At 44.0% G+C, this 25,974-nt stretch overlaps 1 protein-coding gene across 2 annotated transcripts in view; it reads left to right on the top strand.

Annotated features, from left to right (window-relative positions):
* The first annotated feature begins 1,315 nt into the window (after nucleotides 1-1,315).
* The window catches only part of DCAF7 (DDB1 and CUL4 associated factor 7), a 31,378-nt gene continuing 6,719 nt past the window's right edge, over nucleotides 1,316-25,974 (top strand). For both annotated transcript variants that reach the window (XR_003904411.1, XM_029927362.1), the window contains exons 1-6: nucleotides 1,316-1,600; nucleotides 20,187-20,345; nucleotides 21,081-21,192; nucleotides 21,564-21,682; nucleotides 24,499-24,708; nucleotides 25,656-25,773. Coding sequence is in view for 1 of the 2 variants with exons in the window: in XM_029927362.1 (XP_029783222.1) it covers nucleotides 1,463-1,600; nucleotides 20,187-20,345; nucleotides 21,081-21,192; nucleotides 21,564-21,682; nucleotides 24,499-24,708; nucleotides 25,656-25,773 (856 nt within the window). In the remaining variant the exon portion in view is untranslated. The remainder of the gene's footprint in view (nucleotides 1,601-20,186; nucleotides 20,346-21,080; nucleotides 21,193-21,563; nucleotides 21,683-24,498; nucleotides 24,709-25,655; nucleotides 25,774-25,974) is intronic.

Genomic DNA, 25,974 nt, shown 5'->3' on the forward strand with positions numbered 1-25,974 from the left:
GAATAAGACAAAGTTCAGCAATACTTTTTTAATGTTTATTTATTTTGTGGTGGAGAGGGCAGAGAGAGAGAGAGAGACAGAGAGGGAGAATCCCAAGCAGGCTCCTCGCTCCCAGCCCAGAACCGGTGGTAGGGCTCTGTTCAACCAAAGGTGAGATCATGACCTGAGCTGAAGTGGAGAGTCAGTTGCTTAACCGACTGAGCCACCCAGGTGCCCTGGTTCAGCAACACTTTTATGCCTATTTTTCTTTCCTTTCTCATAATCATAAGCAGAGAAAACTTGTTCCAAGAAGTAGGTAGATTGAACACTAAGGGGTTTGTTATACACAGCAGTCACTCAATTCTTTTGATCCGAATTGTCCAACAATCCACGATATTTAAAACGATATTTAATGATGTCATCTAATAATTCCATACGATTCTTCTTTCACTGTGTTGAAAGCAAAACAATGGAAACCATTTAAACTACAAAGACATATTACCATCTCCATTTCAAACTAAGGACACAGGATATGTCTAGGGCTTGATTAGCTTTTGCCTTGGGCCTTGTCGCTGGGAAAGGATGGAATGAATGGGAACCAGCAAAAACTTAGGGCCCAGCAAGTCAGGTGGCTGATTACTGAAAACCAGCTCTGAAATTCCGAGCCTTTCTAGAATGGCCAGGAAAACGCGGAAAGGTCCTTGGGGGACAGGGAGAACAATCCTCCAGTGTTCCGGGCTATGGGCACCAGGAGGAAATTTAGGTGATTCCCATTTGGCACTGGCGGAACTGCTGGGCCTGTAGCCCTCAGGTAAGGCAGAATTTACATTTTCTACTGGACAGCGTGAAGCCGCTGGGAATGGCAGCTGCAGAGAGGAGGTCAGAGCAGGTTACAAAAGAGGTTTCACTCTCAGAGACTTGGCTTAGAACTCGGAGGCCTGCAACTAAGCTGCTAGCCTGCATGCCACCCACGCCCCCATTCACCCGCACTGCGCCGTTATCTCTCTGACTGGCATTTTTGCCAACCAATCACCTTTAGAGCTGAGAAAGCGCCTGCCCCCCCCTGAAATTAGGCGGGACAATTCGTTGCAATGACAAACATTTGCACCAATAGTGAAGAGTTTCAGAAGGTACGGGGGCACTAGCCAATGAAGAGAAGTAACCACTGGAAAGGACGTGTCAGGCAGCCAACGGCCGGCGCCGCTACGGGGATCGCGTGACTTCCGTTTCGAGAGGGTAGGGCGGGGCTTCAAACGGAAAGTGTCTGTGGTCCTAGCTGAAGCAGGTTTGAAACTGGGGGTCGGGCCCGGCAGTCGTTGTCCGTCGCCGCGGCTCAGCTTCCGGGCTAGGCCGTCCCTGCCCGCCCCCGCCCCGCCTCCCTTCCGACCGCTCAGTCTCCGGCCCGGCTCTCGGTCTGACTCCCGCTCGGCCCACAGCTGCTCGCTGTCGTCCCGGCCCGCACTGCGGCCCCGCCGCCGCCACCATGTCCCTGCACGGCAAACGGAAGGAGATCTACAAGTATGAAGCGCCTTGGACCGTCTACGCCATGAACTGGAGTGTGCGGCCCGACAAGCGCTTTCGCCTGGCGCTGGGCAGCTTCGTGGAGGAGTACAACAACAAGGTGGGCCGGGCAGGGTCTCGGAACCCAGCTGGCGGGGAGCGGGCCCCGGGAGCACTCTCTCCGGGCCGGAGCCCCGACCCCAGGACCGTCCTGCTGACTTCCCTTAGCGCCCCGGAGCGGTTCTTCTGTGTCTGGTCCTGTGCAGGTTTCACGCTCGTTATCTCGTTATCTCATTGAATCCCGGCTACATTCTTGTATAGTCGGGGGGTAATTACCCCATTTTACAAATGGGGGAAACTAAGGCACCGTGTTGTGACTTGCTCGAGTCAGACAGCTGTTCGGCTTTACTCGCCAAAGCTGGGCCATTTATCACTCCGGTTCTCGCCTTTCCCGCCGCATTGCTTCATTTGGGGGCGGGCTGGAGAAGAGAGATGGCTGCGAAGAAAACTGCTGGCGCCTCGGTTGGTGCTCTTACACTCGTGCCTACATTAGATTTGTTAGGGCTGTTTACTGTGCAGGCTTCCCCGCCTCCTCCTCCCACCCCCCACGTCCCATTCAGGGACCACCCCGCCCGCCCCTTCTGCCATAGTGTGTCACTCCTATTGCTGCCCCGTCTCTGTCCTCTTCAAAGTGATCTCTTTTTGGGAATTTTGGCCCGTGATCCTGTCACTGTTTTCTGAAGGGAGAAGGATGACGCTTTCTGTATCGTTTCTTGGCTTCTTTCATGCTGCTATAGAAGTGTGACCTTGAGTAGTAGCAAGTCTTTCGGGACATCGACAATTTGAGGGTCTTTAGTAGAAGCACAGGCAGTAGGTGGAGGCTTTTTAAGTTGACATTGCAACATAAATGTATTTTTGAAAGTTGTTGAATACATCAGTGGGAAGAATTTTCTTTCCTTTCTCCCTTAATCTCTTCTGCTGATTGTATTAAACACGTGATAGTGATCAGAGCAACTAAAAGCCTGGGTTAAAGCCTTATATTTATACTCTTGCTGGACACCATGAACACCATGACTTAAGAAGAATGAACTTGTGTGGATAGTGATAGGCATGGTTCAGGGGAAAAAATCTCAGTGGAGTTTGGTTCTGTCTGGTCCCCTGACTTGCTATTGGGTGTTGAACAGATTAATCTTACTATTTCTGACCCACAGTTGGTTGTAGGAAAAGAGTTCTTTTTTACACATAAACAAACAAACAAAAAAAAACCCATTTGTATATTGTAAGTTTGTTTCCAGTTTTCCAGGCCGTTTCTCTAGAGTCTAGGGCTCAGTTTTTCTGGAGTCCCCTTTGAGAAATTGATGGAAGCGATGGACTCTCATTGCTCAAACTTAACAGGCACAATTTACACAAAAATCCCAGGGACTACACACTCAGTGAGCCATTGTCCACAGAAAGCAGAGTCCTGAGCAAAACATAGTTTTATTTTCTGTAATGGCTGGCTCTTCTTTATGGCCCATAATGTGGATGGCAGAATGGAATGAAATTCAAGGTCCTGATGTGGAAACTGTGTTAGTAAAATTTAGACCCCTACTATTTAAGGATATATGTTTAAAAGAAAAAAAGGTAAAATCTATCTGTCAAAGGGCTTGAGTTCTCTTACTCAAATTGATGTCCCCTTTTTTCTTGCAAGATCATCCAGAGTCCGTTTGGGTAAGCAGTAGTAGCCCCATTTCTGAGAGGAGGAGCTGAGCCACAGTTAGGCTGCTGGTAGAATCAGTGAGGTAACTGGTCAAACATTAGTTGCAGAAACTCTGCCCCAAAGTTTGTGCTTTTATTTAGCAACTTATTGGAACTCCTTTGCGCCAGGCACACAGGCAGTGTGGGTCTTAGTAGTGAAATGCAAACTAATAATCCCGATAATCACAGGATAAGCAGTTACTTCTGTCTTAACTCGCTTGCATGATCTAGGCAATGCAGTATCTTTTTTTTTCTTTTACAAATTTTTTATCTTTATTTTATTTTGAGAGACAGAGACAGAGAGCGAGCGGAGGAGGGGCAGAGAGACACAGAAACTGAAGCAGGCTCCAGGCTCTGAGCTGTCAACACCGAGCCCAATGCGGGCTCAAACCCACTCAAACGCACTGACCGTGAGATTGTGACCTGAGCGGAAGTTGGACGCTTAACCGACTGAACCACCCAGGCGCCCGTAGGCAATGCAGTATCTTAAAACTATTTTTGTGCCCCAACCTATCTAGGTCAGGGTTCTTAACTTTGTGTGTGTGTCATGGACACCTTTGACAATCTGAAGCTGCTAGACCTCTTGTCATATTTAGGTTTTCAAATACATAAAATACATAGGATTAGGAAGGAAATCAATTACATCGAACTACAGTTATCAAAAACATTTTTTTAATGTTTATTTTTGGGGAGAGAGAAAGCACGCATGTGTGGGGAGGGGCAAAGGAGGCGGGAGAATCCCGAGCGACTCCACACTGCCGGTGCAGAGCCCGCGCGCGGCTTTAACTCATGAACTGTGAGATCGTGACCCGAGCGGAAACAAGAGCAGGCACCTAACTGAGTAAGCCACCCTGGCGCCCCTCAAAAACTTTTAAAAAAGTGGAGCTATAGTAACATATGTAGTTTTAAGTTAATTCAATAAATTACACCATCCAGTGTAATAATTATAATATTAAAGTAGTAATGGGGGTAAATGGCATTTCAGAATGTTTAATTAAAGTGATATAATATGATAAAAATCTGATTTCTGTCAGTAACAAAGTCAGATATTGATGCAGCTGTACGTAGCTACCTCTCTTCGTAATGGAAGGAAATGCTCAATTTCAGCCAGAGGTTAATGAAAATATGAATGTGATTCAAGCTCAGGGACTTGAAGTTAAGAAACTGCTGTAAAGGGTCTGTGCCTACCGGCTGGTGAGCATTAAATACCACTTTAACACAGTGACTCTTGGGCTCAGTTTAGGAGAAAACTTTTGCCATGGAGGTGCCACACTGTACAATGTAGAGGAATTTAAAAGTTATTGGTTGGAATTTTCGTATCTTTGTTTCCTTCTTGCAGTTGATACTGATTGCCAGCAGAGGGCAAAAGAAATGGACACAGCAAATTAACGCTGGTGAAAAGCCCAGAAACAATCCTCTTTTTTACTGTGGAGACATTGACTAAGAATACACATGATTATAATTTCTAAAATTTTTGAATTAATGCAATCACACTTTCCTATAGTAAAATTATTTGTATTTGTAGTTTAATAGAGTTAAATTTATTAGCATTTCAAGAACAACTTGACTTTTAGGTGTTCCATCATAATGAACAAATTTGAGAATTGTTTGAGAGTAAAGAACTGGTTCTATCAGCTGTACCTGGAATAAGAAGTCCCGTTATCAGTAATTGCATTTCATGTTCCCTTCCTGTGGAGGAGGATCCAGCATTGGTGGTGGCGTGGTGGTTCTCTAAATTTTAGTGTGTGTCTGAGCATCCCCTGAGGGACTTGCGCATTCCTAGGTTCCATCACTGAAGTTAACACTTTGGTGATTCAGAAACAGGTGGTCCAGGTGGCACTCTAAGAACATCACCCAGGGATTATCTAGGCATCTGCTGACCAGACGCACGAATCCTATCTTTTTGCATCTACATTCGCCTAAACACTGATTAAGCTCTTCCATCCCCTGCGGAAAGCTCCGTTACTGAGTAGCCCCTGGGTCGCCTGGGTGGCTCAGTCTTTAATGCACCAGATAGCCCCCTTTGAGGTACTCTGTCTAGATATCAGTCCTGCCTCTTCCTAGTTTTGTGTGGCCTTCGGCAAATTAACCTCTATGCCTCAGTTTCCACATCTGTAGAATAGGGTAATAAGTAAAATTAAATGAGTTAGTATATGTAATGGGTTTAGGAACTCTGCCTGGGACAGACATAGTAAGCAATTTAGAAATGTTGGCTTTTGGGGCACCTGGGTGGCTCTGTTGGTTGAGCGTCTGGCTCTTGATTTTGGCTTGGGTTATGGTTATCCCATTCATGGGTTTGAGCCCCAGGTCAGCCTCTACTCTGGCAGTGTGGAGCCTGCTTGGGATTCTCCCTCTCTCCCTGTCTTTCTCTCCATCTCTCTCTCTGCCCCTCCCCTGCTCATGCTCACAAGTGCATGCATGCTCTCTCTCAAAAATAAATAAACATTTTAAAAAAGTGTTGGCCATTATTAGATATTACAATATCTGTAATTGAAATATAATCAAGGAGGGGGTGCCTGGGTGCCTGGGTGCTCAGTTGGTTAAGCATCTGACTTTGGGTCAGGTTATGATCTCGTGATTTAAGAGTTGGAGCCCTGTATCAGGCTCTGTGCTGAACGGCTCAGAGCCTGGAACCTGCTTCTGATTCTGTGTCTCCCTCTCTCTCTGCCCCTCCCCGAGCGCTTGGACATGCTCGCTCACATGCTCTCTGTCTCTCCCTTTTTTCTCTCTCTCTCTCAAAAATAAATAAACATTAAGAAAGTTTTTTTAATAAAAAAGAAATAGAATCAAGGAGAATTATATGGGTGTTAAGTAAATTTGACTTGTATTTTCCAGAGAGGAAAGGCACAACAAAAATGTCATTATATTCACGCCTCTACCTTTTAAAGACCCAGAGGAAAAATTTTTTTTGATTCCTTTCAACTAAATCCATTTTCGTGGTCTAGAAACTTCTTGTAGTCAGACTCCAGGTATTATAATGGTCTAGTTTAAGCCCATTTTCTCTTGTTCTACCTGGCTTAGACACAGTAGCTGATATAAGAACTCTCGTGTTTCTCCTGAGTTTTGACCGTACCTGTGGTCTTCAGACAGGCAGTATTTTCCCGTGTTACAGGGAAAGATGGGCAGCAGTTCCTGCGCTTCTGTTTTCACTTAGTCGCGTGTTTCAGGGTTGGTTTTGAACAGAGTTGGCAGAGTGATAGGGATTTATTTTGCCCTAATATTTAACTAGCTGACCATTGTGCTTTAAGATTAAGCATCTAGAAAGCATTTTTGAGGTTCTGAGAAGAGGAACTATAGGTATACCTGAAGCTTTTTGAAGAGTACTGCTAGGGAACCCGGGCAAGAAGACTACCTTGTACTTGAAAGACGCATGGGGTGAATGCTGGCCTTTTCATCCTGTGTTGATGTCTCTGAGATTCTGAGCAGTTGCTTTGTCTGTTTGGCATATGATGATTTTAACTCTGGCATATAAATGTTAATTTCTTAGTATTTGTTACAGCCCTTCAGGAATATCTTCATGTAATTCAACAAATACGTTTTGAACACACAAGCCATTGTTTGGGGCACAATAATGATACTTAGTCACCTTCTGTAGGCTTTGTTAGCAGATGTGAGTATAGCAACAAAAAGGAGAAAGCGTGTGAGTATACAGAAGTGTTTTGGATAGATAACTCGGAATTTTGCGGTGCTCTATCAGTCCCTGGCAAGACTGTCAGCAGGAGAATATCCACCCTAAAACTCTTCTGGTTTTAACTTCCTCCTTTCTTTTTTCTAGACAGTGAGAGGACTAATTCCTCCACGGGACGACTGGATAAAAGTGCTGCTGCTTTATTGCTTTTTGCCCTAACCTGGTTCACACAGGCCTACTGGAGATGCTGTGGTTTGAACAAGGAATGAATCTGTGTTCTCTTGGTAGTCTGGCTTGCTGAGGCCAGGATGCCAGAGCCGACTGGTTAGCCTCTGAGCCAGGAGCCAGAGGGGTACCATGCCAGAATTCATCTCACAGCTTAACAAGGCAGGACTTCTCCGCAGACATTGATCGATAGTAATCAGTCAGGAGCAGGCTTGAAGGGAGAACAGACGGAAAAGACCAAGACACAGTGGCATATGCTCTCAGAATTTTGCTTAGCTGATTTTGGTTATATTAGCAATCACAGAAAATGTTCCACTCACTGGAGTGCTATATTGATTTGCATAACTTGGGAGCTTTAAAAAAATTACATAAATATATATACTCATTCACCCCCATATTCTGGAACTAGCATTGTGTGTAATAAAGTAGAATGCAGTTTCCTCCCTCAAGGAGCATATAATAACAAGATAAACATGACTTCTTTTAATTTTTTTAATGTAAAATATGTATTGGGGCACCTGGGTGGCTCAGTTGGTTGGGCGTCCGACTTCGGCTCAGGTCATGATCTTACAGCATCGGGCTCTGTGCTGACAGCTCAGAGCCTGCAGCCTGCTTTGGGTTCTGTGTCTCCCTATCTCTCTCTGCCTCTCTCCCGCTTGCTCTGTGCCTCTCTCTCTCTCAAAATAAAATAAAGACATAAAAAAAATTTTTTTAATAAATAAATGTAAGATATGTGTAATGTGAATAGTAATTTATGTTGCTATTTGTGAAAGTATTTGAAAGTGAAGATGTGGGCATGTCTTCAAGGAGTGAATATTTTATATTGCTTATATGCTTCTTAGGAGACATTTGAAAGGAATGTCCACAGTTTTAAAATAATTAAAAATGATCTTTACAGCCCTTCCTTTGTAGGGGCATTTTTTTTCATGCCTGGGGTAAAGCGCTGTGAAGCGGTAGTTGCAGAAAGACGGTGGAGGTGCGAGATAAAAGCTTAATAGGACAGAGAAGACTGGGGAGAACAAGGCACAAGGGTAACCTAAATGTGAACAAGATGTTTCTGTGGGTTTTTTAATTAAAGTTTCTTATTTATTTAAGTAACCAGAACTCATGACCCCAAGATCAAGAGTCTCATGGTCTTTAAGAGTCTCTTGGTCTTCCTACTGAGTCAGCCAGGTGCCCTGACAATAAGATGTTTAAAGTTGGATACTTTTTCCTTATGCTCCCAATAGTAAGTGGGGAAGGACAGCAGTATAATAAAGATCCCATGGATATAGGAAGATGCTGGGATGGGATCTCTTTGGCTTCAGATTTCAAACTCATACCATTCTCCAGAACAGAATTTTGACAGGCAAAATCAACAGTCTTTTATTTGGAACAGTAAGAAGAGGGTGCACAGGCTGACATCAGGCGCTTCTCCAGACCCCATGTGACCCTTTGGGTAAGAGGGGAACTGAGCTATTCAAGGAGCTACATAGACGTGCCATCTTCTCTAGGAGCACTAGATAAGGCAGGTTGGAAGAGACACTGAATTGTGAGCAGTGTAACCATTTCTCATCCCTGTGGGCTGGGGAGATGCTGCAGTTTCATATGTTTCTGCTAACTTGGAACATGACCCTGGCTGCTCTCCCACAGGAAGCCCCTTCAGATCACATAGGAAGAACTTGCCTCAGTCAAAAGACACCAGCACGGTCTCTAGAAAGATAGATACTATAAGAAAAAAGGAAAATACGGGAAATGAGTGGGAGGTAAAGTAGCCACACTACAAAAATGTTTTTTTACCTCAGATGAAAATTAATGGTCAGTCCTGCCACCATAAATTCAGAGAATTTAGGAAAGTAAAGAACACCAAGCAGAGATACAGGAGATCAGGTAAAGTAAAGCATGGTGGGGCACCCAGGTGGCTCAGTTGGTTGAGCGTCTGACTTCGGCTCAGGTCATGATCTCACAGTTCGTGAGTTCGAGCCCCGCATCAGTCTCTGTGCTGACAGCTCAGAGCCTGTAGCCTGCTTCTGATTCTGTGTCTCCCTCTCTCTCTGCCCCTCCCATGCTCACGCTTGTCTGTCTGTCTCTCATAAAGAAATAAACATTAAAAAAAAAAGGCATGGTGACAGGAGAAAATGGATCATCAGCAGGTAGAGCCCAGGAAAATAGTGGAAGAGAAAATAACAGTTACCACAGAATTAAAAGCCACATTGGAAAGAGAATAAAAAGGAATACTGCTGAAAAATTAGTGGATAAGGAAGATAGATTGCAAAAATGAAATGGAAATAAGCAATTAGAAAGAATGTAGTAGATACAGAAAATAAAGATCTAATTTAGGTATAATTGGTGTCCCTGAAGAAGAAGACCACAAAGAAATGAAACACAAAAACTCAAATATGTATTTAAAGACTATGGAAAAAAGTGTTTGAAGTAATAAGTTTAAACCATATCTCCAGGGGCGCCTGAGTGGCTTAGTTGGTTAAATGTCTGACTTGATGTTGGCTCCGATCGGGATTTTGTGAGTCCCGTGTCAGGCTCTGTGCTGAGTGTGGAGCCTGTTTGAGATTCTGTTTCTCTGCCTTTTTCCTGCATGCGCATGTGTGCACACTGTCTCTCAGAAGAAAAACCTAAAAAAAATAAAAAATAAAAATCAAGGAAAATGGACACAAAACAATTGGCACTGAAAACTTTCCTAGGGAGGTTTCTTAATTTTAAGGATGAGGAAAGAATCTTTTGGGCATCCAGGCAAAACAGTTGAGTCCTCTTGAAGAGGAGAAATTAAATAAGGCTTAGCACATTTAAGGACAGAAGGTAATGGAGTAATGTCTACAAGTCTGCAATTATTATAGGTTGTGCCACTGTAAATACCTGAGAATATGCTTAATAATATATATGATTTATATTGTAAAAATAATGCACTTTTAAAAAAGATAATTTACAAAAATTGACCACATATTGAGAAAAAAGACTTTTTAAGTTAAGGGAAGTCAACTGATTAGTTAAAAATACTATGTATCACTGTAAGTTTTCACTCATATGTGGAACAGGAGAAACTTAACAGAGGACCATGGGGGAGGAGAAGGGGAAAAAATAGTTAATGAGGGAGGGAGGCAAACAATAGAGACTTATACTGAGAACAAACTGAGGGCTGATGGGGCAGGGGAAAGGGGAAGGGTGGTGATGGGCATGGAGGAGGGCACTTGCGGGGGTGAGCACTGGGTGTTATATGGAAACTAACTTCACAGTAAACTCTATTAACATTTAAAAAAAATACTATGTATCAGGGGCACCTGGGTGGATCAGTTCAACAACTGACTTCGGCTCAGGTCATTATCTCATGGTTCGTGCGTTCGCGCCCCGCATCGGGCTCTGTGCTGACAGCTTCGAGAGCCTGGAACCTGGAGCCAGCTTCGTATTCTGTGTCTTCCTCTCTCTCTGCATCTCCCCTGGTCACACTCTGTCTCTCTCAAAAATAAACATTAAAAAAATAATAAAAAATAACTACATCTCAAAACTTAAGGGAAGATAAGGAAATTTAAGCCCAGGTATTATAAATGACTTGCCCAGCGTGACATAGATGGTAAAAACAGGGCCAGAACTGGAATACTGTTTGTCGCCAGAGTCTTATAAATATATACAAATGTCAAAAACAATTAAGAGGAAAAAGAATGTGTTGAAAAACAGGAACAGTTGCTCTACCAGATTAGAGTAAATGTACTGGAATTGGTATTGTTACAGCCAGAGAGATTGGTGGAACTACATGTCCCAAAGCAGGTCTAAGTATATATAGAAATGTAGTATGTGGTGAGCTAGAACCTTAATTCGCTAGGAAAAAAATTAATAAATTGTATGGCATAGTTGACTGCTCATCTGGCAGAAATATTAAGAGCCCTCTAATTCACATTGTATTGTTTACATGTTAAGAAAAGTCCCACAAGCAATAACAGAAGAAAATTGACTAGAAATGTGTATTGAGGCCTTGGGAGGAGCAGGGGAGAAGGCGGTCTTAAAATGAATCATTAAACCCGAAGTCACATAAGGAAAAGATCGACAGATTGGGGTACATACAAATAAAGCATTTCCGTGCGAAAAGATATGTGGTGGACAAAGTCAGAAGATACGTGATAGTCCAGGGGAATATTTTCAGAACATGACAGGTTAATTTACTCTGTGATAGAAACATGGTGAAGTGTAAATAGCCAGTTCATAGGGGAGGGAATGCACGTGCTCAATAAACAGGAAAAGATGCTCAACCTCACAGTTAAGGGAAATGAGAATTGACCTTGTGATTTTTTTTCCTTTCCAATTTATAAAAATTAAGTTAACTGCTTCTAGTGTTGATAATATGAGGAAATGAACACTTGTATATATGCTGATAGGAGTGTGAATTGCTCTAGCCTGTTTGCAAAGTGAATCGGCATCCCTTAAAGTTAAAGATGTGCGTACCTTGGGGCGCCTCGTGGGCTTGGCTGGTAGAGCTAGAGCATGTGATTCTTGATCTCAGGGTCATGGGATCAGGCCCCACGATGGGCACCGAGACTGCTTAAAGATAAATAAGTAAAATAAAGCAAGTATCGCTGCATTGAAAAAATAAATAACAAATAAAATGTGCATACCTTCTAATACAGCAATCTTATTCTTGGGATTCGCCTCCAGAAATAAAGAGCAATCAGTACATGAGCTCCTATTACAAGTCGTGTAAGAAGTACTAGTGGCAATAAAAGGGAGCCAATGTACATCATTAAGGGAGTTGTTAAGCCACATAATATGGTACATTTATTCTGCAAAATACTACTCATTGATTAATGAGTTGAATCTACATGTTGACCTGAGGAGTGTCCATTATTTGGTTGAATTAATGAAACTATTTATAGCATTGGATATAGTATTCCTTTTTTCTGAAAGTTGAAGGAAAACCCTGCACTTAATGTGTATATATTTTTGAGCATAGAGAAGCAACATACACTAAATAATTGTGATGTTCTGGGGATGGGATGGGGAAGTTACTCGCTTCTTTTGTATACCTATACTTTGGTTTTATGCAATGATCATACATTTTATAATTCTTACAATCTATAAAAGTTATCATTTAGTTAGAACTTGTAAGTCTGAGCAAGAAAATGGTAGATATAATGGTAAGGGGTTTAGGGTAGAATTTTGGTGTCTAAATTCTATCAGTCACCCCCTTTCCCCTTAGGAGCTTCTTATCAAGGAAGTTATACCAATAATAAGAGCCAAAGGAGAAATCTAGCCTCACCCCAGTAATGGCTGAACAAGCACCTTCAATGTGGTACCGTTGCCTGGTAAACTGAGTTGGAGAAATGCAGATTGGCCTTAAAGCCCAAGCGAGACTTTCTGCTTTTCCATGTCTAATTTATGGGCAGACCCAATCTGATCTCACCTACTCAGCTGAAGGTGGAGAGAAGCTAGAAAAAGGATGGCCTGATCCAAAAAGAGTCGGCTGATTTGCCTCTCCATGTGGGAGCAGGATGGGCAAGAGAGAGCTGTCCTGCCTGCCTGCCAGAGTGGTCAGGCTCCTAGTGAGACACGTCCACACGACTGGCTCAGGCTTTGGCCACTTTAGCAGTTGGAACTAGTTAAGGGTGAGGACGGAAGAAAAGAACTCACCCTCAGCTTTGTGGGGGACAGGGACAGGAACCCCTTTTCCTATGGGCATAGGTGGACATACGGGCATAGGAGGAAAGGGGTGTAAAGATGGAGAGTGCTATTAACAGTTTTGTAAGACTACGGCCAAATGCCTACATGAGGCACAGTGTTTGTTTTTTTAAATGTTTTATTTATTCATGAGAGAGAGGGAGACAGAGGATCTGGAATGGGCTGTGCCCTGACAGCAGCAAGTCCATGTAGGGCTTGAACTCACAGACCTGTGACCTGGGCTGAAATCAGACTCTCTGCCAACTGAGCCATCCCGGCACCTCTGAAGCATGTTTTTGTTTTTTGTTTTTTGTTTTTTTGAAGCATAGTTTTAAGGGAAAACAAAGCACCAAACTTCAGTGGAAAATCTGAATAATTAAATTCCAACCGATTTTTCGAAGAATTGAAAACGTAGTCAAAGATCTACCACCCAAAAGACACCACCCTCAGAGTAGTATGGGCAAATTTACCAAAGGAAATCTGTAACAAAGGCACAGTAATTATCCATAAGAATTCCTATAAATCAATAAGAAAAAGAGAGACACAATTCCATAAAATATACTGGGCAGATGTTTTAAATTGATGTTTTTTTCGCATGATGGTGAAGAGCTGGGTTGTGGGATAGGACTACCTATATTTAAAAGGCAGCTTCATGATTGTGGATGGGATACTTACCATTTCTTTTACTCAGCATCTTAAGAAAGTGGGAAGAAGAAGAGTACCTACCTCATGAAGACGTTGAAAGGGTTAAATGAGGTAGTACCTGTAAAGCATTAAGCATGGGGCTTGTGCTTGATCCATCATCATAAGCACATAGATCATTAACAATGGTTACTGTTAATCAGAAGTATAAATAGTAAACATGCTCAGCCTCAGGAGTAAAATGGCAAAATACCATTTTACCCATCGGATTAGCAAAAATGTAAAAGATTATTTTTGGTCTTTTAAAAGTTATGGAGAGGTGCGCCCGGGTGGCTCAGTCAGTTAAGAGGCCGACTTCAGCTCAGGTCACCATCTCACAGTTCATGGGTTCGAGCCCCGCATCGGGCTCTGTGCTGACAGCTCAGAGCCTGGAAGCTCAGAGCCTGGAGCCTGCTTCAGATTCTGTGTCTCCCTCATCCTCTGCCCCCTCCCCCACTCATGCTCTATCTCTCTCTGTCTCAAAAATAAATAAAAACTATTAAAAAATTAAAAATTAAAAGTTATAGAGAAATTGGCACTTTCATATACTGTTCATGAAAGTGTAAATGGAAGCAGCCTTTTCCAGAGTTGTTGGCTTGAATCTCTTAACTGTGTTTTAAGCTTAACACACATTATCTCATAGTTTCTGTGGTATTAACATCTAAAATGTGACCCAACAATTACACTGCTAGCAATCTATCCAATAAAGCATTTACACATGTGTACAAAATATTGTTTACAATAGGCAAATAATGGCATGTAACCACACTAACTGTGAATGGTTAATAAATCATGCTGTGCTACCACAGCCTGCTGTAGAAGAATGAACTAGAGCTGTCATGCTGACGTGAGACCACCTTCCAAGATAAGTTGTTAAGAGCAAGTTACAGAATACATTTTCTGGTCCAAGCCTGTTTTATGTTTCTTCAAACAGCCACCAGATACATATGCATGCAAATGCACAGAGAACCATTCGGAAAGACACACTCCAAACTGGTTTGAGAATAAGTCAAATTGGGGGTGTAGTCAATGGGAGACGTTACCACTTCTGTCTGTACTATGGGTGTATTCACAGAGAACTTCCATTCTCTTTCATCGTCACATTGTAAACGTGTGAGCATCTGAACAAGAAATACTCATAGGAACAGTGAGAGCCAAGTGTTACTCCTCCCAGTACTTGGTTGGCAACTTGGAGCAGAGAGCTACAGTCAGGTTAAGGATAAAACACAGGTCTGTGCAAACACATGAAATCTTGGGAAGATCAGAAAAGCTTAAATCCCAGCCACTGCCTACTTCTTCTCTGGGTTAGGTACTGTTGTGCAGAGGTTGTCAAAGCTTGCCGAATCAGACCCCCAGGGAGGTTCCTAAGAACATAGATTCCCATGGGGCCTGGGTGGCTCGGTTGGTTGAGCGTCTGACTCCAGCTCAGGTCATGATCTCACAGTTTGTGAGTCTGAGCCCCGCGTTGGGCTCTGTGCAACAGCTCAGAGCCTGGAGCCTGTTTCCAATTCTGTGTGTCCCTCTCTCTCTGCCCCTCCCCTGCTCATGATCTGTCTGTCCCTCTCTCAAAAATAAATAAATATTAAAAAGAAGAAGGAGAAGAATATAGATTCCCATACCCTACTTGACACTTGTTGAATCAGAGTCGTGGGCTAGAGTTGGGGGCCCAGGAATGTGTAAAGCACTCCAGGTAAATCTGGCGGCCGGATTTGGAGACCGTTGCTGTCTGCAGTACAAGCGGAAGGAGGACAAGACCGGTTTTTAAAGCATGTTCCAAGTGAAATAGCAGAAGACCATAATGTAAGTGCTTTCATGAGGCAGTAAGGGGTTAGTCCCCAAATGGATGGTATAAATCAGTACCGAAAGATCACTATACCAGGAAGGCTACAGATGGTTTATGAAGGAGGTGAGATGCAGTAGTGGTGTTAACAGCTCACCAAGTATGGCACTAGTCTAAGTAATTTACTTACAAAGGTTGTTTATATACAGAGTGTTACGAAGAACTCGATGAGATAGGTAGGTACTGTGAAAGTCTTCACTTTACAGATTGGAAAACCAGTTTAGCAAAGTTAAGTAACACGGCCAAGTTCCTCCAGCTAGCAAGCTGTGGGTAAGGGGCCTTGGATGCCTGATGCCACTGTGCTATATTAAAATTGGGTGGGATTCGGGTTGATGGAAAGGAGGTAGGAGGGTTTCCCAAGCATAGAGGGCAGTGTAAGGAAAGTTGCCTGAAAAGGATGAGAAGTAGTGACTAGATAAATGAAGAGGGGAAGTCCGACAGGCTAGGGCCGAGTGGTAGAAAGCCTTAAATGTCTGGTTAAGAGGACCCTAAGGGGCCAGTGCTCACAGGATCTGGTACTTCGAGGTTGGCAAGAAATCTCTGATGACTTGAAAGGTAGCTTTTAGAAGGGAGTATAGTGTTTTCTCTATTTTCCCACACGGTGTTATCTGTGTTGTTGGATACCCCCAGCACTTAGAACAGTGCCTGGCACCGAGTAGCCATTCATTACAATTTGTTGAATAAATCCATGAATGAAATATCTGGCTCAGAATCTGTATGAGAAGCTGATTCTTTATTCTGCCCAGTGTGCCCCCAAAATTTCTCATCTGTTTTTTCTTCCCTCCTCCACCAAGGCGGATGCCAATTTTCCCTGTTCCATCTAGAATCTTCCTTCCTTATTTTCTGCAAAGGGCAGACTTTTAAATTCTCAAAGAGCTGTTCATTTGGTCAGCAGCCCTCTTGTGGCCATCTCTCTCCCTTGCCCTTCTTACTGCCTGCCACCATCAGTCCTTAACTTTCTCAGTTCTCCTGTAGATCTCAGCGCTGCGCCCCCTGCCCAGCACAACCAGGCGTCATACTGTTACCTCCAGGGCCTTATAGTCTGCTGCCTTCTCAGACACCTGCACTGGGGAAGGCCCACCTGGGTCCTCAGTTTCCTTTCAGGGCTCTGTGGCCTGCCCCAGGCATACCTTCCCGGCCCGGTTTGCACTGCTCTCTCAATGGTTCCTCAAACAGGTTTCCTTCCTGCTGCCAGCTAGATCCTTTAGTGTGCCTCCTTAGTACACTCCTCTGCCTGGGTGCTTTTCCTTCGTAACCTCCCAGAACCCACAAAGACTGCTCAGATCCTATCTCTACTTTTCTCATTTGCCCCCTTTGAATTATTGCTCTTCTTCTAAACTGTTACCAGTGAACTGTTACAAATAAGCCCCTTATCATGTATGACCTATGACATCACTTTTATTGCTATCTTAGGGCAGTGTTATTGGGTTTTTTTCTCCTTTTACATTTTTATACATCATCTATTATGTATGAACATTATATGATTTTTGAAAGCCCGTAGATGTTCCACAAAAATGAACAGATTTACTCGTCTAGGTTTTTAAAAGTCGGACGTGGATGGCAAGATCTGTACATATACATAGAAAAATCCTTAGGAATCTACAAAAAAAGCTACTAAAACTAATAACTAATTAAGCAAAGTTACAGGATTCAAGATTAATTGCAAAAGTCAGTTGTATTTCTGTAGAGTAGCAATAAACAATTGGAAATGGAAATTTTAAAACAATATCATTTATGATAGGATAAAAACACGAATAAAGTTAGTGAAAAAAAAATGCAAGACCAGTACACTGAAAACTTCAAAACATTGCTGGGAGAAATGAAAGAAAGTCTAAATAAGTGGAGAAATATGCTGTTTCATGGGCCAGATAACTCATTATTGTTAAGAGAGCAGGTTTTCCAAATTGATTTATAGATACAACATAATCCCCAGCTGAATCTCAGGAGGCTTTTTAGAGGTTGACAGGCTGGTTCTAGAATGTGCACAGAAGAGCAGATATGTGGAATAGCCAAATAATTCTGAAAAATAATACCAGAGTTGGAAAACTAACACCATCTAATTTCAGGACTTCACTGGAAAGCTGCTGGTCAAGACGATGTGGAACTGGTAATTAGATGGGCATATAGATCCATAGGACAGAATAAAGACTCCAGAAATAGGTGTGCAAGTACCCGGTCAGTGGGTTTTCAGCAGAGAGACCAGAGTAACTCGAAAGGAGAAAGGTAGTTTTCATCCCATGATGCTGGGACAATCGGACATTTTATATGTAAAAAAAAAAAAAGTGGACTTTGATTCATACTTGGCATCCTAAAAAGCAATTACCTTGAAATGGTATCATAGACTTAAATGTAAAGCCTAAAACTATAAAACTGTTAGAAGAAAACAAAAAGCCTATGACCTGAGGTGGGGCAAGGATTTCCTAGCAAGGACACAAGACCATGAGTAAGAAAAGAAAAGAAAAATGATAAACTGACATCAAAATTTAAAATTTTTAAATTGTTCTCCAAAGAATACTGAGAGAAAATGACAGGACAGGGGCGCCTGGGTGGCTCAGTCGGTTGAGTGTCCAGCTTCGGCTCAGGTCATGACCTCACGGTTTGTGGATTCGAGCCCCGTGTCGGGCTCTGTGCTGACAGCTAGCTCAGAGCCTGGAGCCTGCTTCGGATTCTGTATCTCCCTCTCTCTCTGACCCTCCCCTGCTTGTGCTGTCTCTCTCTCTCTCCAAAATAAATAAAACATTAAAAAAAAAAAAAAGAAAGAAAGAAAATGACAGGACAGCCAGAGACTATGAAAAGATGCTTGCAGAAGATGAGCGAGAGCTTGCATCCAGAATTTGCAAAGAACTTTCAAAACTCAGTACAGAAGAAAACAACCCGGTGAATAACGAAGTGGACCTACTCTGTATGATCCAGTAATGGTGGACACATGTCATTATACGTTTGTCAAAATCTACGGATTGTACAACACAAAGGGTGAACTCTAATGTAAACTGTGGACTTTGGGTGGTGGCCATGTGTCGGTGTAAGTTAATCCACCACAAGTGGACCACTTTGGTGTAGGTACTTTGATACAGTGGAGGTCGAGTAGGTATGTGTGGGGAGAGGGTATAATGGGGATGCTATACTTTCTGCCCAGTTTTTCTGAGTCTAAAAAATAAGTCTTTTTTAAAAAGACAAAATTATTTGAAAAGGCTTCAACAGAGAATAAATAGGGATGGCAAATACGCACTTGAAAAGATACTATCATTAGTTACTAGGGAAATGCAAATTACAATACTGTTACACGCCTATCAGAATAATTTTTTTTTAAAGCTGGAAATCCCAAGTGCTGACAAGGATGTGGAGTGTTTAAAACGCTCTTATATTGCTAGTGGGAATGTAGAACAACACAACCACTTTAGAAAACAGGTTAGCAATTTTGTTTTTAATAGCAATGACTGACTCCCCCCCCCTTTTATAGTTTATTGTCAAGTTGGTTTCCATGTAACACCCAGTGCTCATCCCGACAAGTGCCCCCCTCCATAGCCATCACGCCCCTTCCCCCCTCCCCCTCCCCCATCAGCCTTCAGTTTGTTCTCATTATTCAAGAGAGTGACTGACTTTATTTCTTTTTTGAGAGAGCCAGTGAGGGAGGGACAGAGAGAGACAGGGACAGAAGATCTGAAGCAGGCTCTGCTGATAGCAGAGAGCCAGATGCGGGATTCGAACTTGTGAACTGTGAGATTATGACCTGAGCCAAAGTCGGATGTTTAACTAAGCCACCCGGGGAGTTTGTTTTTTAATAAAGTTAAAACTACATTTATAACATGACCCAGCAAATTGACTCCTAGTTGTCTACCCAAGAAAAATGAAAGCTTGTCTAAGAAAAATTTATAAATAAATATTCATAGCAATATTTATAATGGTCCCAAACTAGAAATAACCTGAAAATTCATCAGCTGGTAAATGGATAAATATAGTGCTTCCACATAACGCAATGTTTTCAGCAATAAGCGAGAAGACACTATTGATAACACACAGCTACATGGACGAATCTCAGGAGCATCATGCTGAAAGCAGCCAGTCATGACCCCCTGCTGTATGATTCCATTTGTGCACTATTACAGAAAGGGCAAAACTAGACATTAGTGGTTGCCTGGGCCTTAGGAGCAAGGGATTAACTACAAAAGAGCCCAGCAAAACTTTCTGGAGCGATAGAAATGTTCTATATCTTAATTGCTGTGAGGGGTTACCCAGCTGTAAACCTTTGCAAGTGTATACATTCTAAATCATTGAACTGTACACTTAAAGCAAGGGAGTTTTACTGTATGCAACTGTACTTAAATAAAATTCTTTAAAAAGGAATGGACAGGAAGATACTGGTATCTGAGACTGAAGTCAGGCAACAGTAGAAGGAAACCTGTTTTTCTGCTATGAGGTTGGTACTTATCCACTTACTATGGATCTTTACCAAAAATCCCCCATCCCATCTCCCATCATAAACAATTGTATACTGAGTGGCATTTCTCATGGAGCCAGATTGAGTTTAACAGCAAAGAATGGAAGGTGATATTGGTCCATCTCCGCTCTAGGAAAAAGTAGCTAGAAATCGGGAAACTTACCCGTCAATGGCAACCGTTTTTTTTTTTTAAGATGTATTTATTTTTGAGACAGAGAGAGTGACATTTCCTAAGCAGGCTCTGCACCAACAGCAGCAAGCCCACTGTGAGGCCCAAACTCACAAACTGTGAGATCATGACTTGAGCCAAAGTCAGATGCTCAACCGACTGAGCCACCCAGGTGCCCCTGCAACCGTTTTATGCCAGTTACAGTGGTTTGCGTTCTTGAATGCTCATATGACACATTCATATATAAGCACGTTACTGGCGAGTGTGTTAGGAGATGGGGGAAGGATTTGATGTGTTTGATATTCCTCCAGGAAAACAAATGTTTACGTGGCTCAATTTGGTTGTTTTACAGGTTCAGCTCGTTGGCTTGGATGAAGAGAGTTCAGAGTTTATTTGTCGAAACACTTTTGACCATCCTTACCCCACCACAAAGCTCATGTGGATCCCCGACACAAAAGGCGTCTATCCAGACCTACTGGCAACAAGTGGCGACTATCTCCGTGTGTGGAGGGTAAGCAGGTGCTCAGTTAGGAGCCAGACCAATCGGCTTTCCCAATGTCAGCTGTTACTAAGCAGCATGGAGTCACAGAGAACAGACTGGGGTTGGTGGCAGCGAGTGTCCTTGTAGCCTGGCAGAAACCAAAGGTAGCAGATCTGGGATGACCTTGTTTGGCTCAGCGGATTTCTTAATAAATTTAGCCAAGATTCTTTGACGCCCTGCTGCCGTCAGGCTCCAGTCAGCCCTGGAAACTTGAGGCTCAGTTAACCTGAGGAAGTGAAGGTAAAGCTGGGAGTGGGCTGGGATGGGGGTGGGGGCGGTATCTGAGTCTTCTTATTCTGTCTATAGCCAAGATATTTTTGAGTAAATTAAAAAGAAAAGCAGGTCGCTGATGCTAGTAAAGTATGTGAGTGGATTGTGGAGCCTCACCTCTCTCGGCCGAGCTGGTCACCAGCGGCCTCTCTTCTAGCCTGGAGGTGGAGTGCCCAGCCGGGCCGGGTGTAGAGATTCCGGGTTGGACAAGGGGAGAAGACTTGTCCTCTAGGAAGACCAGGGGGTGAAAATTGGGAAAACAAAGCTGGGCAGCGGAGAAAGCTTGGAAACAAGTAGTGTTCCAGGAGTTCCTCTGTATGATAAAAATGTTCTTCCCCATGCCTTCTGTTTAGTAAGGTATTGTCTAAACAGAGCTTTTAAAGGTTTTCTGTGAAGATGAGCCTAGCTGATTTTTAAAAATTATTGTTCCTCTAGGTTGGTGAAACAGAAACCCGGCTGGAGTGTTTGCTAAACAATAACAAGAACTCCGACTTCTGTGCTCCCTTGACGTCCTTTGACTGGAATGAGGTGGATCCTTATCTGTTAGGTAAGGGAGCAAAGAGGTGCATATTCCAGTTTGAAGAAGCAAAGATACGTTTCCTCAGACAGAACACTGGGCCTGATGTGCATGCACGCATCCTAGATCGGGCCAAGAGGGAAAGAGGCGAAATACGGGATGTGGCCATTAATTCTTCCTATGTAGTGAGCTTCCCATGTGTGTATATCTTGTCTTTCTAGTCGCAGAGTCTAAGGTCCCGGGGTAAGGACTGAATACTTGATTCTTGGTGGCTTTCCCGGCACCCTTCCCATGCTAGCAAGTATCCGTGGTGTGTCCTCTCCTGGGCTGAACAGAGGAGTAGGCGGCGAGGAGGGAGGCCTCCCTCCCATCAGCCGTTAACTTGTGCCGGCTGTTTGCAGGTACCTCCAGCATTGATACGACTTGCACCATCTGGGGACTGGAGACAGGGCAGGTGTTGGGCCGCGTGAATCTTGTGTCTGGTCACGTGAAAACCCAGCTCATCGCACATGACAAGGAGGTAATGATACCATCCTCTTCTGCTTGCTTTGCCGGCTCTAAGCGCCTTCAGTTCAAGGTCAGACCATTCTCTCACCCTTCCGCAAAGTCTGTGGAGAACCATCATGTAATGCCAATGTCTTCTTGTTGAAATTAAAAATAGTAATGTTTCAAAAATAGCACTGAGCAGCACTTGTAAACTAATGTTTGTGTGGAATGTTCTTTGGCAGATATAAACAACTGAATCTGCCGTGTATAGTTTTTTGTGCCAGAGATTGCTGTTTTGTAGTAATGAACTGTCTTAGAGACAAACTTGGACCTGATGTGATTCAGAAATAACACTTATCTTGAAATGTATTTACTTTTTGGAGGGAAGCGGCGGGGGGAGGACCAAGAAGAGGAAAAATTTCTTGGCAGACAGACCTAGGTCATCATTTTTTCTCTCAACTTGGTTTATGAAATTCTAGTATGTTCCTTAATACTTGGAATAGTTCGGAATGGAATATGGCTTATTTTCATGGTGATGTTTCTCCTGTGTTTATTGGAAAGGCCGGGGAGGGGGGGAGCTATTTGTGATTGTGTTTTGATCAAAGCATTCTTCTGAGGAGTGCTGTTGGAAACTGGTCATAAATCTTTTCCTCCCAGAGCTGCCGTATGCTGATTTCCTGTGGGTAGTGTTTCCTTTTTTTCTCTCCCTTACCCTGTGCAGCAAGGAGTATCAGTACAGATAAAAAGAAAGCCTTGCCCTCAGGTCAGACACTTGAGGTTGTCCTCAGAATGGGAAGATGGTGACCAGGTTATCACTCTTAATAAGGGCTTGGTCTTTGGCTTTCTGCACCCCTAAGGGTAAGATCTGTTACAAGACTGTGGACTGGGTTGCCTCTAAGCCAAAGGGCAAAGGAAGAGTTTGTCCTACTGAGAGAACCAGTAAGGAACTTCTGGAAGCCCTCTTGGCAGCAAGTGGAATATGTTGCTACATTTTAATTATGTGACAACTAACCTACTCTTCTCTGTCAGGATCCAACCCAGACAATTGGAACTACTCTAAATGTTTAAACTCAGGCTTTAACCTAGGGCATTGCCCACAGAGACCGTGGTGAAGCTGGGAAGCCTCACTGGCAACAGTGAGGTAACGGGAAGACTAGGAGCAGTGCGAAGCTGCCACCGCCTGGCGGCCAGAAGGGCCCAGGAGCCCAGGGGCCATGTCTCCCTGGCAGAAGCTAAAACCATGGAGGGAATACAGTTACTGCCAAGATACTTGTGGGAACAGGGTGGGGATGAGAAATACCTTAGCTTCTCCCTACCAGGAGCAAGGGCCAGGAATGGGTCGTAACAGCAAACCGGCCCTGGGCCAGCACCAAGGCCTTGAAGAAACAAACCTGGGAGGGTAGCTCTCAGAGACGCAGTGACCCCTCCTAGGCCTTTGCTTTTTCTCAGCCCACCTGTCTGTCCAAGTGGAGACTTGTTAGGAGGCTCTTGTTGCTCCCTGCTGCCAGGTGTGGATAGAGCGTATCCAAGACTTGTCACCTTCCCTTGTTTTATGATGAAATTCCCAGTGTAGCACGGCTGAAGGAGCAGTCACTCAGCTGAGAGAGCTTCACACAGTCGGCCACATTGCCTGCAGCTCCTGATCACTTGGCTGTGCAGCTGTGGCGTCCCCGTCCCCGGGAGTTACCTGGACCCAGCGCATGGGGGACACGTCTTGTAAATAGCCCTTGCCCTTGCAAGCCAAGCCAAGCCCTTGCACTGGACAGTGCTAGGCCAGGCCTCGTTGTGATCACCGGCCCAGTTTGCATTTGAACCACTCCTAATTCCTACCACAGAGAGAGAATCTCAATTTCTTCATCGTCAGCCAGAGAAAAAGGAAATGATATGGTTGAATAGAAATAGATGCTCCTTTGGCAATGTCCCTTAGGAAGAACCTCAAGAGGTCTAGAGTGACAGTATTTAGTGAAGATGCCACTCATGTCTTTCGGGGGTCAGCTGTTACTATACTTGACCCCAGAAGGTCCTTGGCATTTGTTTCTCAGTTTTTCTCTCTCTCTGCTCTGCCTCTGGCTTTGTCTGTCTCTCCTCATCCCTTTCTTTCTCAGAAGCTCTCTGTTGCTCTTTGCCTCTGATTTCTCATCGATACTAGTGGTGTGCATTGTTTGCAGCAAGTAATAAATGCAGAAAATAATGACTCAAAACCTAAATTGTTCACTTGTGAACACACACCAACTAGGAGAAGAAACTGAGCAGGTCCTAGGATCAGTGAGCGACAAGAAACCTCTTTGTGTATATCGGAGCACCTGAGTTTCCTTGATCCAAAGCTGCTGTTACGTCTTTCTTGAAAATGAGTCTCAAGTCCAAGTTTCACAGCAGAACCAGCCTGGCTGCTATTAAGTGGCCACAGGAAGGCTGCTTCCACCTATCAAATTGATGGCCTTAATGTGGTGGTCATGGATCTGTCTCTGATCACGCACAAACAAAAGCCACCAAAGCCCAGGAAATAAATGTCTCAATTTTATACTGTGGCAGAAGATGCTGGCTTACAGCATACAGCGTTCTTGCTGTGCCCTGCTGCTCAGCGGGGTAGGTGCTCTTTGCTTTATCACAAGGGTTGGAGGAAAAAGACTTGGAAGGCAGGAATGCAGGAAGAAGCCAGCCAATTTGTGTAGCAGAATGATCTTCATTCTTTGGAAAGTCACCAATGTTAGAGCTCTCTGGTGCCAGTACTCACAGATACTGTTTGGCGCTGTTTACCTCCTCCTGTGTTGTGAGGAGGGTTTCGGTGAGCTAGGGCTAGCAGAGTTCCCTGCACCCGGAATCTGACTCCAGCTTCTTATTCACCAACAGGTCTATGATATTGCATTTAGTCGGGCTGGGGGCGGCAGGGACATGTTCGCCTCTGTGGGCGCTGATGGCTCGGTGAGGATGTTTGACCTCCGCCATCTAGAACACAGCACCATCATTTATGAAGACCCACAGCATCACCCACTTCTTCGGCTCTGCTGGAACAAGCAGGACCCGAACTACCTGGCCACCATGGCCATGGATGGAATGGAGGTGAGTACCCTGCTTCCGGCTGACATAGGCCTGGCCACCAAACTGTGGGACTCCTTAGTGTATCTGGGAGAGTGGTTCTCAGCTGGTGGCAGTTTTCTCTCCAGTGGAATTTTGGAAATATCTGGAGACCTTTCAGTTGGTCCCAACTTGGGGGCAGGGGACAGTGCTACCGTATCTAGCAGGCAGATGCCAGGGCTACTGCTAAACATCTTGCAATGCACACAAGAGCCCCTAGTAACGAGTTATCAGACCCCAATGTCAGTAGCGGTAAGATTGAGAAAGCCTGATCTCGAATAAGGCTTGTGTGTTAAGAACCTTTCATATTTGGAGCACTGGAGTTGGAGCCACAAAAAGCAGTGTCTAAAAAGTAAACCAAATCATATGTGCTTATGGTGCTGAGTAGAGAAACAGGCAGTTTTCCCCTCCTCTGGTCTGGACAGATTCTTCGAGCTTTAGCAGACACACTTGGAAATGGCAACTCTCTGTAGCCTGTTACTTGATAAAAGCAGTGAGGTGCGGGTGGAGATGATACAGTGATGAACTTTTGGTGAAGCCAGCACCTCAGACTTAGGTTTCACATTCGGCTTTGGGGGTTGTGGGCGAGGGCTCTCACTCTGTCAGCTGAGCATCCACAGAGTTCTTAGCACGTGCGTCTACTAGGACTTGGTGGATTATCCAAATCCATGTTACCTCTCCTGCTTCTCGCCTTCAGTCCAAGGGCCCTATGTTGTCTGAGATACAGACTGTAAACTACCTGGGTCGTCGTCTTTTCCCTCAACCCTCAAGCTGCTCTTGGGGCCAAGAGCTGTTTCCAGTGGGCTTTACATCCACAAATGAACAAGTTATGCTTTAGAGGGTTTTTTGTTTTTTTTATTTTTTCTTGTGTAGTGTCTTGTTTTCCTGTTACACCCTGAAGGTCCTGGGCCTTTTACTTGTTATTTCTGCAGGTAGTGATTCTGGATGTCCGAGTTCCCTGCACACCTGTCGCCAGGTTAAACAACCACCGAGCATGTGTCAATGGCATTGCTTGGGCCCCACATTCATCATGCCACATCTGCACGGCAGGTAATCATTGTGGTGGGGGGTGGAGAGGAGCAGTGGGAGGGAGAGGTCGGGAAGTCTTTTTCTTCTTGTCTCCTTAGAATTGTAGTCCTTACGATTTTCTGAGGATGGTTTAGAGCTTTAACAAAGGATCTCAGTTGGGAGCCTCCCTCCACTTGTGAAATTGAAGCATTCCAGATTTCCACGTGACCTTGTACCTCCATG

The sequence above is a fragment of the Suricata suricatta genome, chromosome 17 (genome assembly GCF_006229205.1).
Source record: "Suricata suricatta isolate VVHF042 chromosome 17, meerkat_22Aug2017_6uvM2_HiC, whole genome shotgun sequence".
NCBI lineage: Eukaryota > Metazoa > Chordata > Mammalia > Carnivora > Herpestidae > Suricata > Suricata suricatta.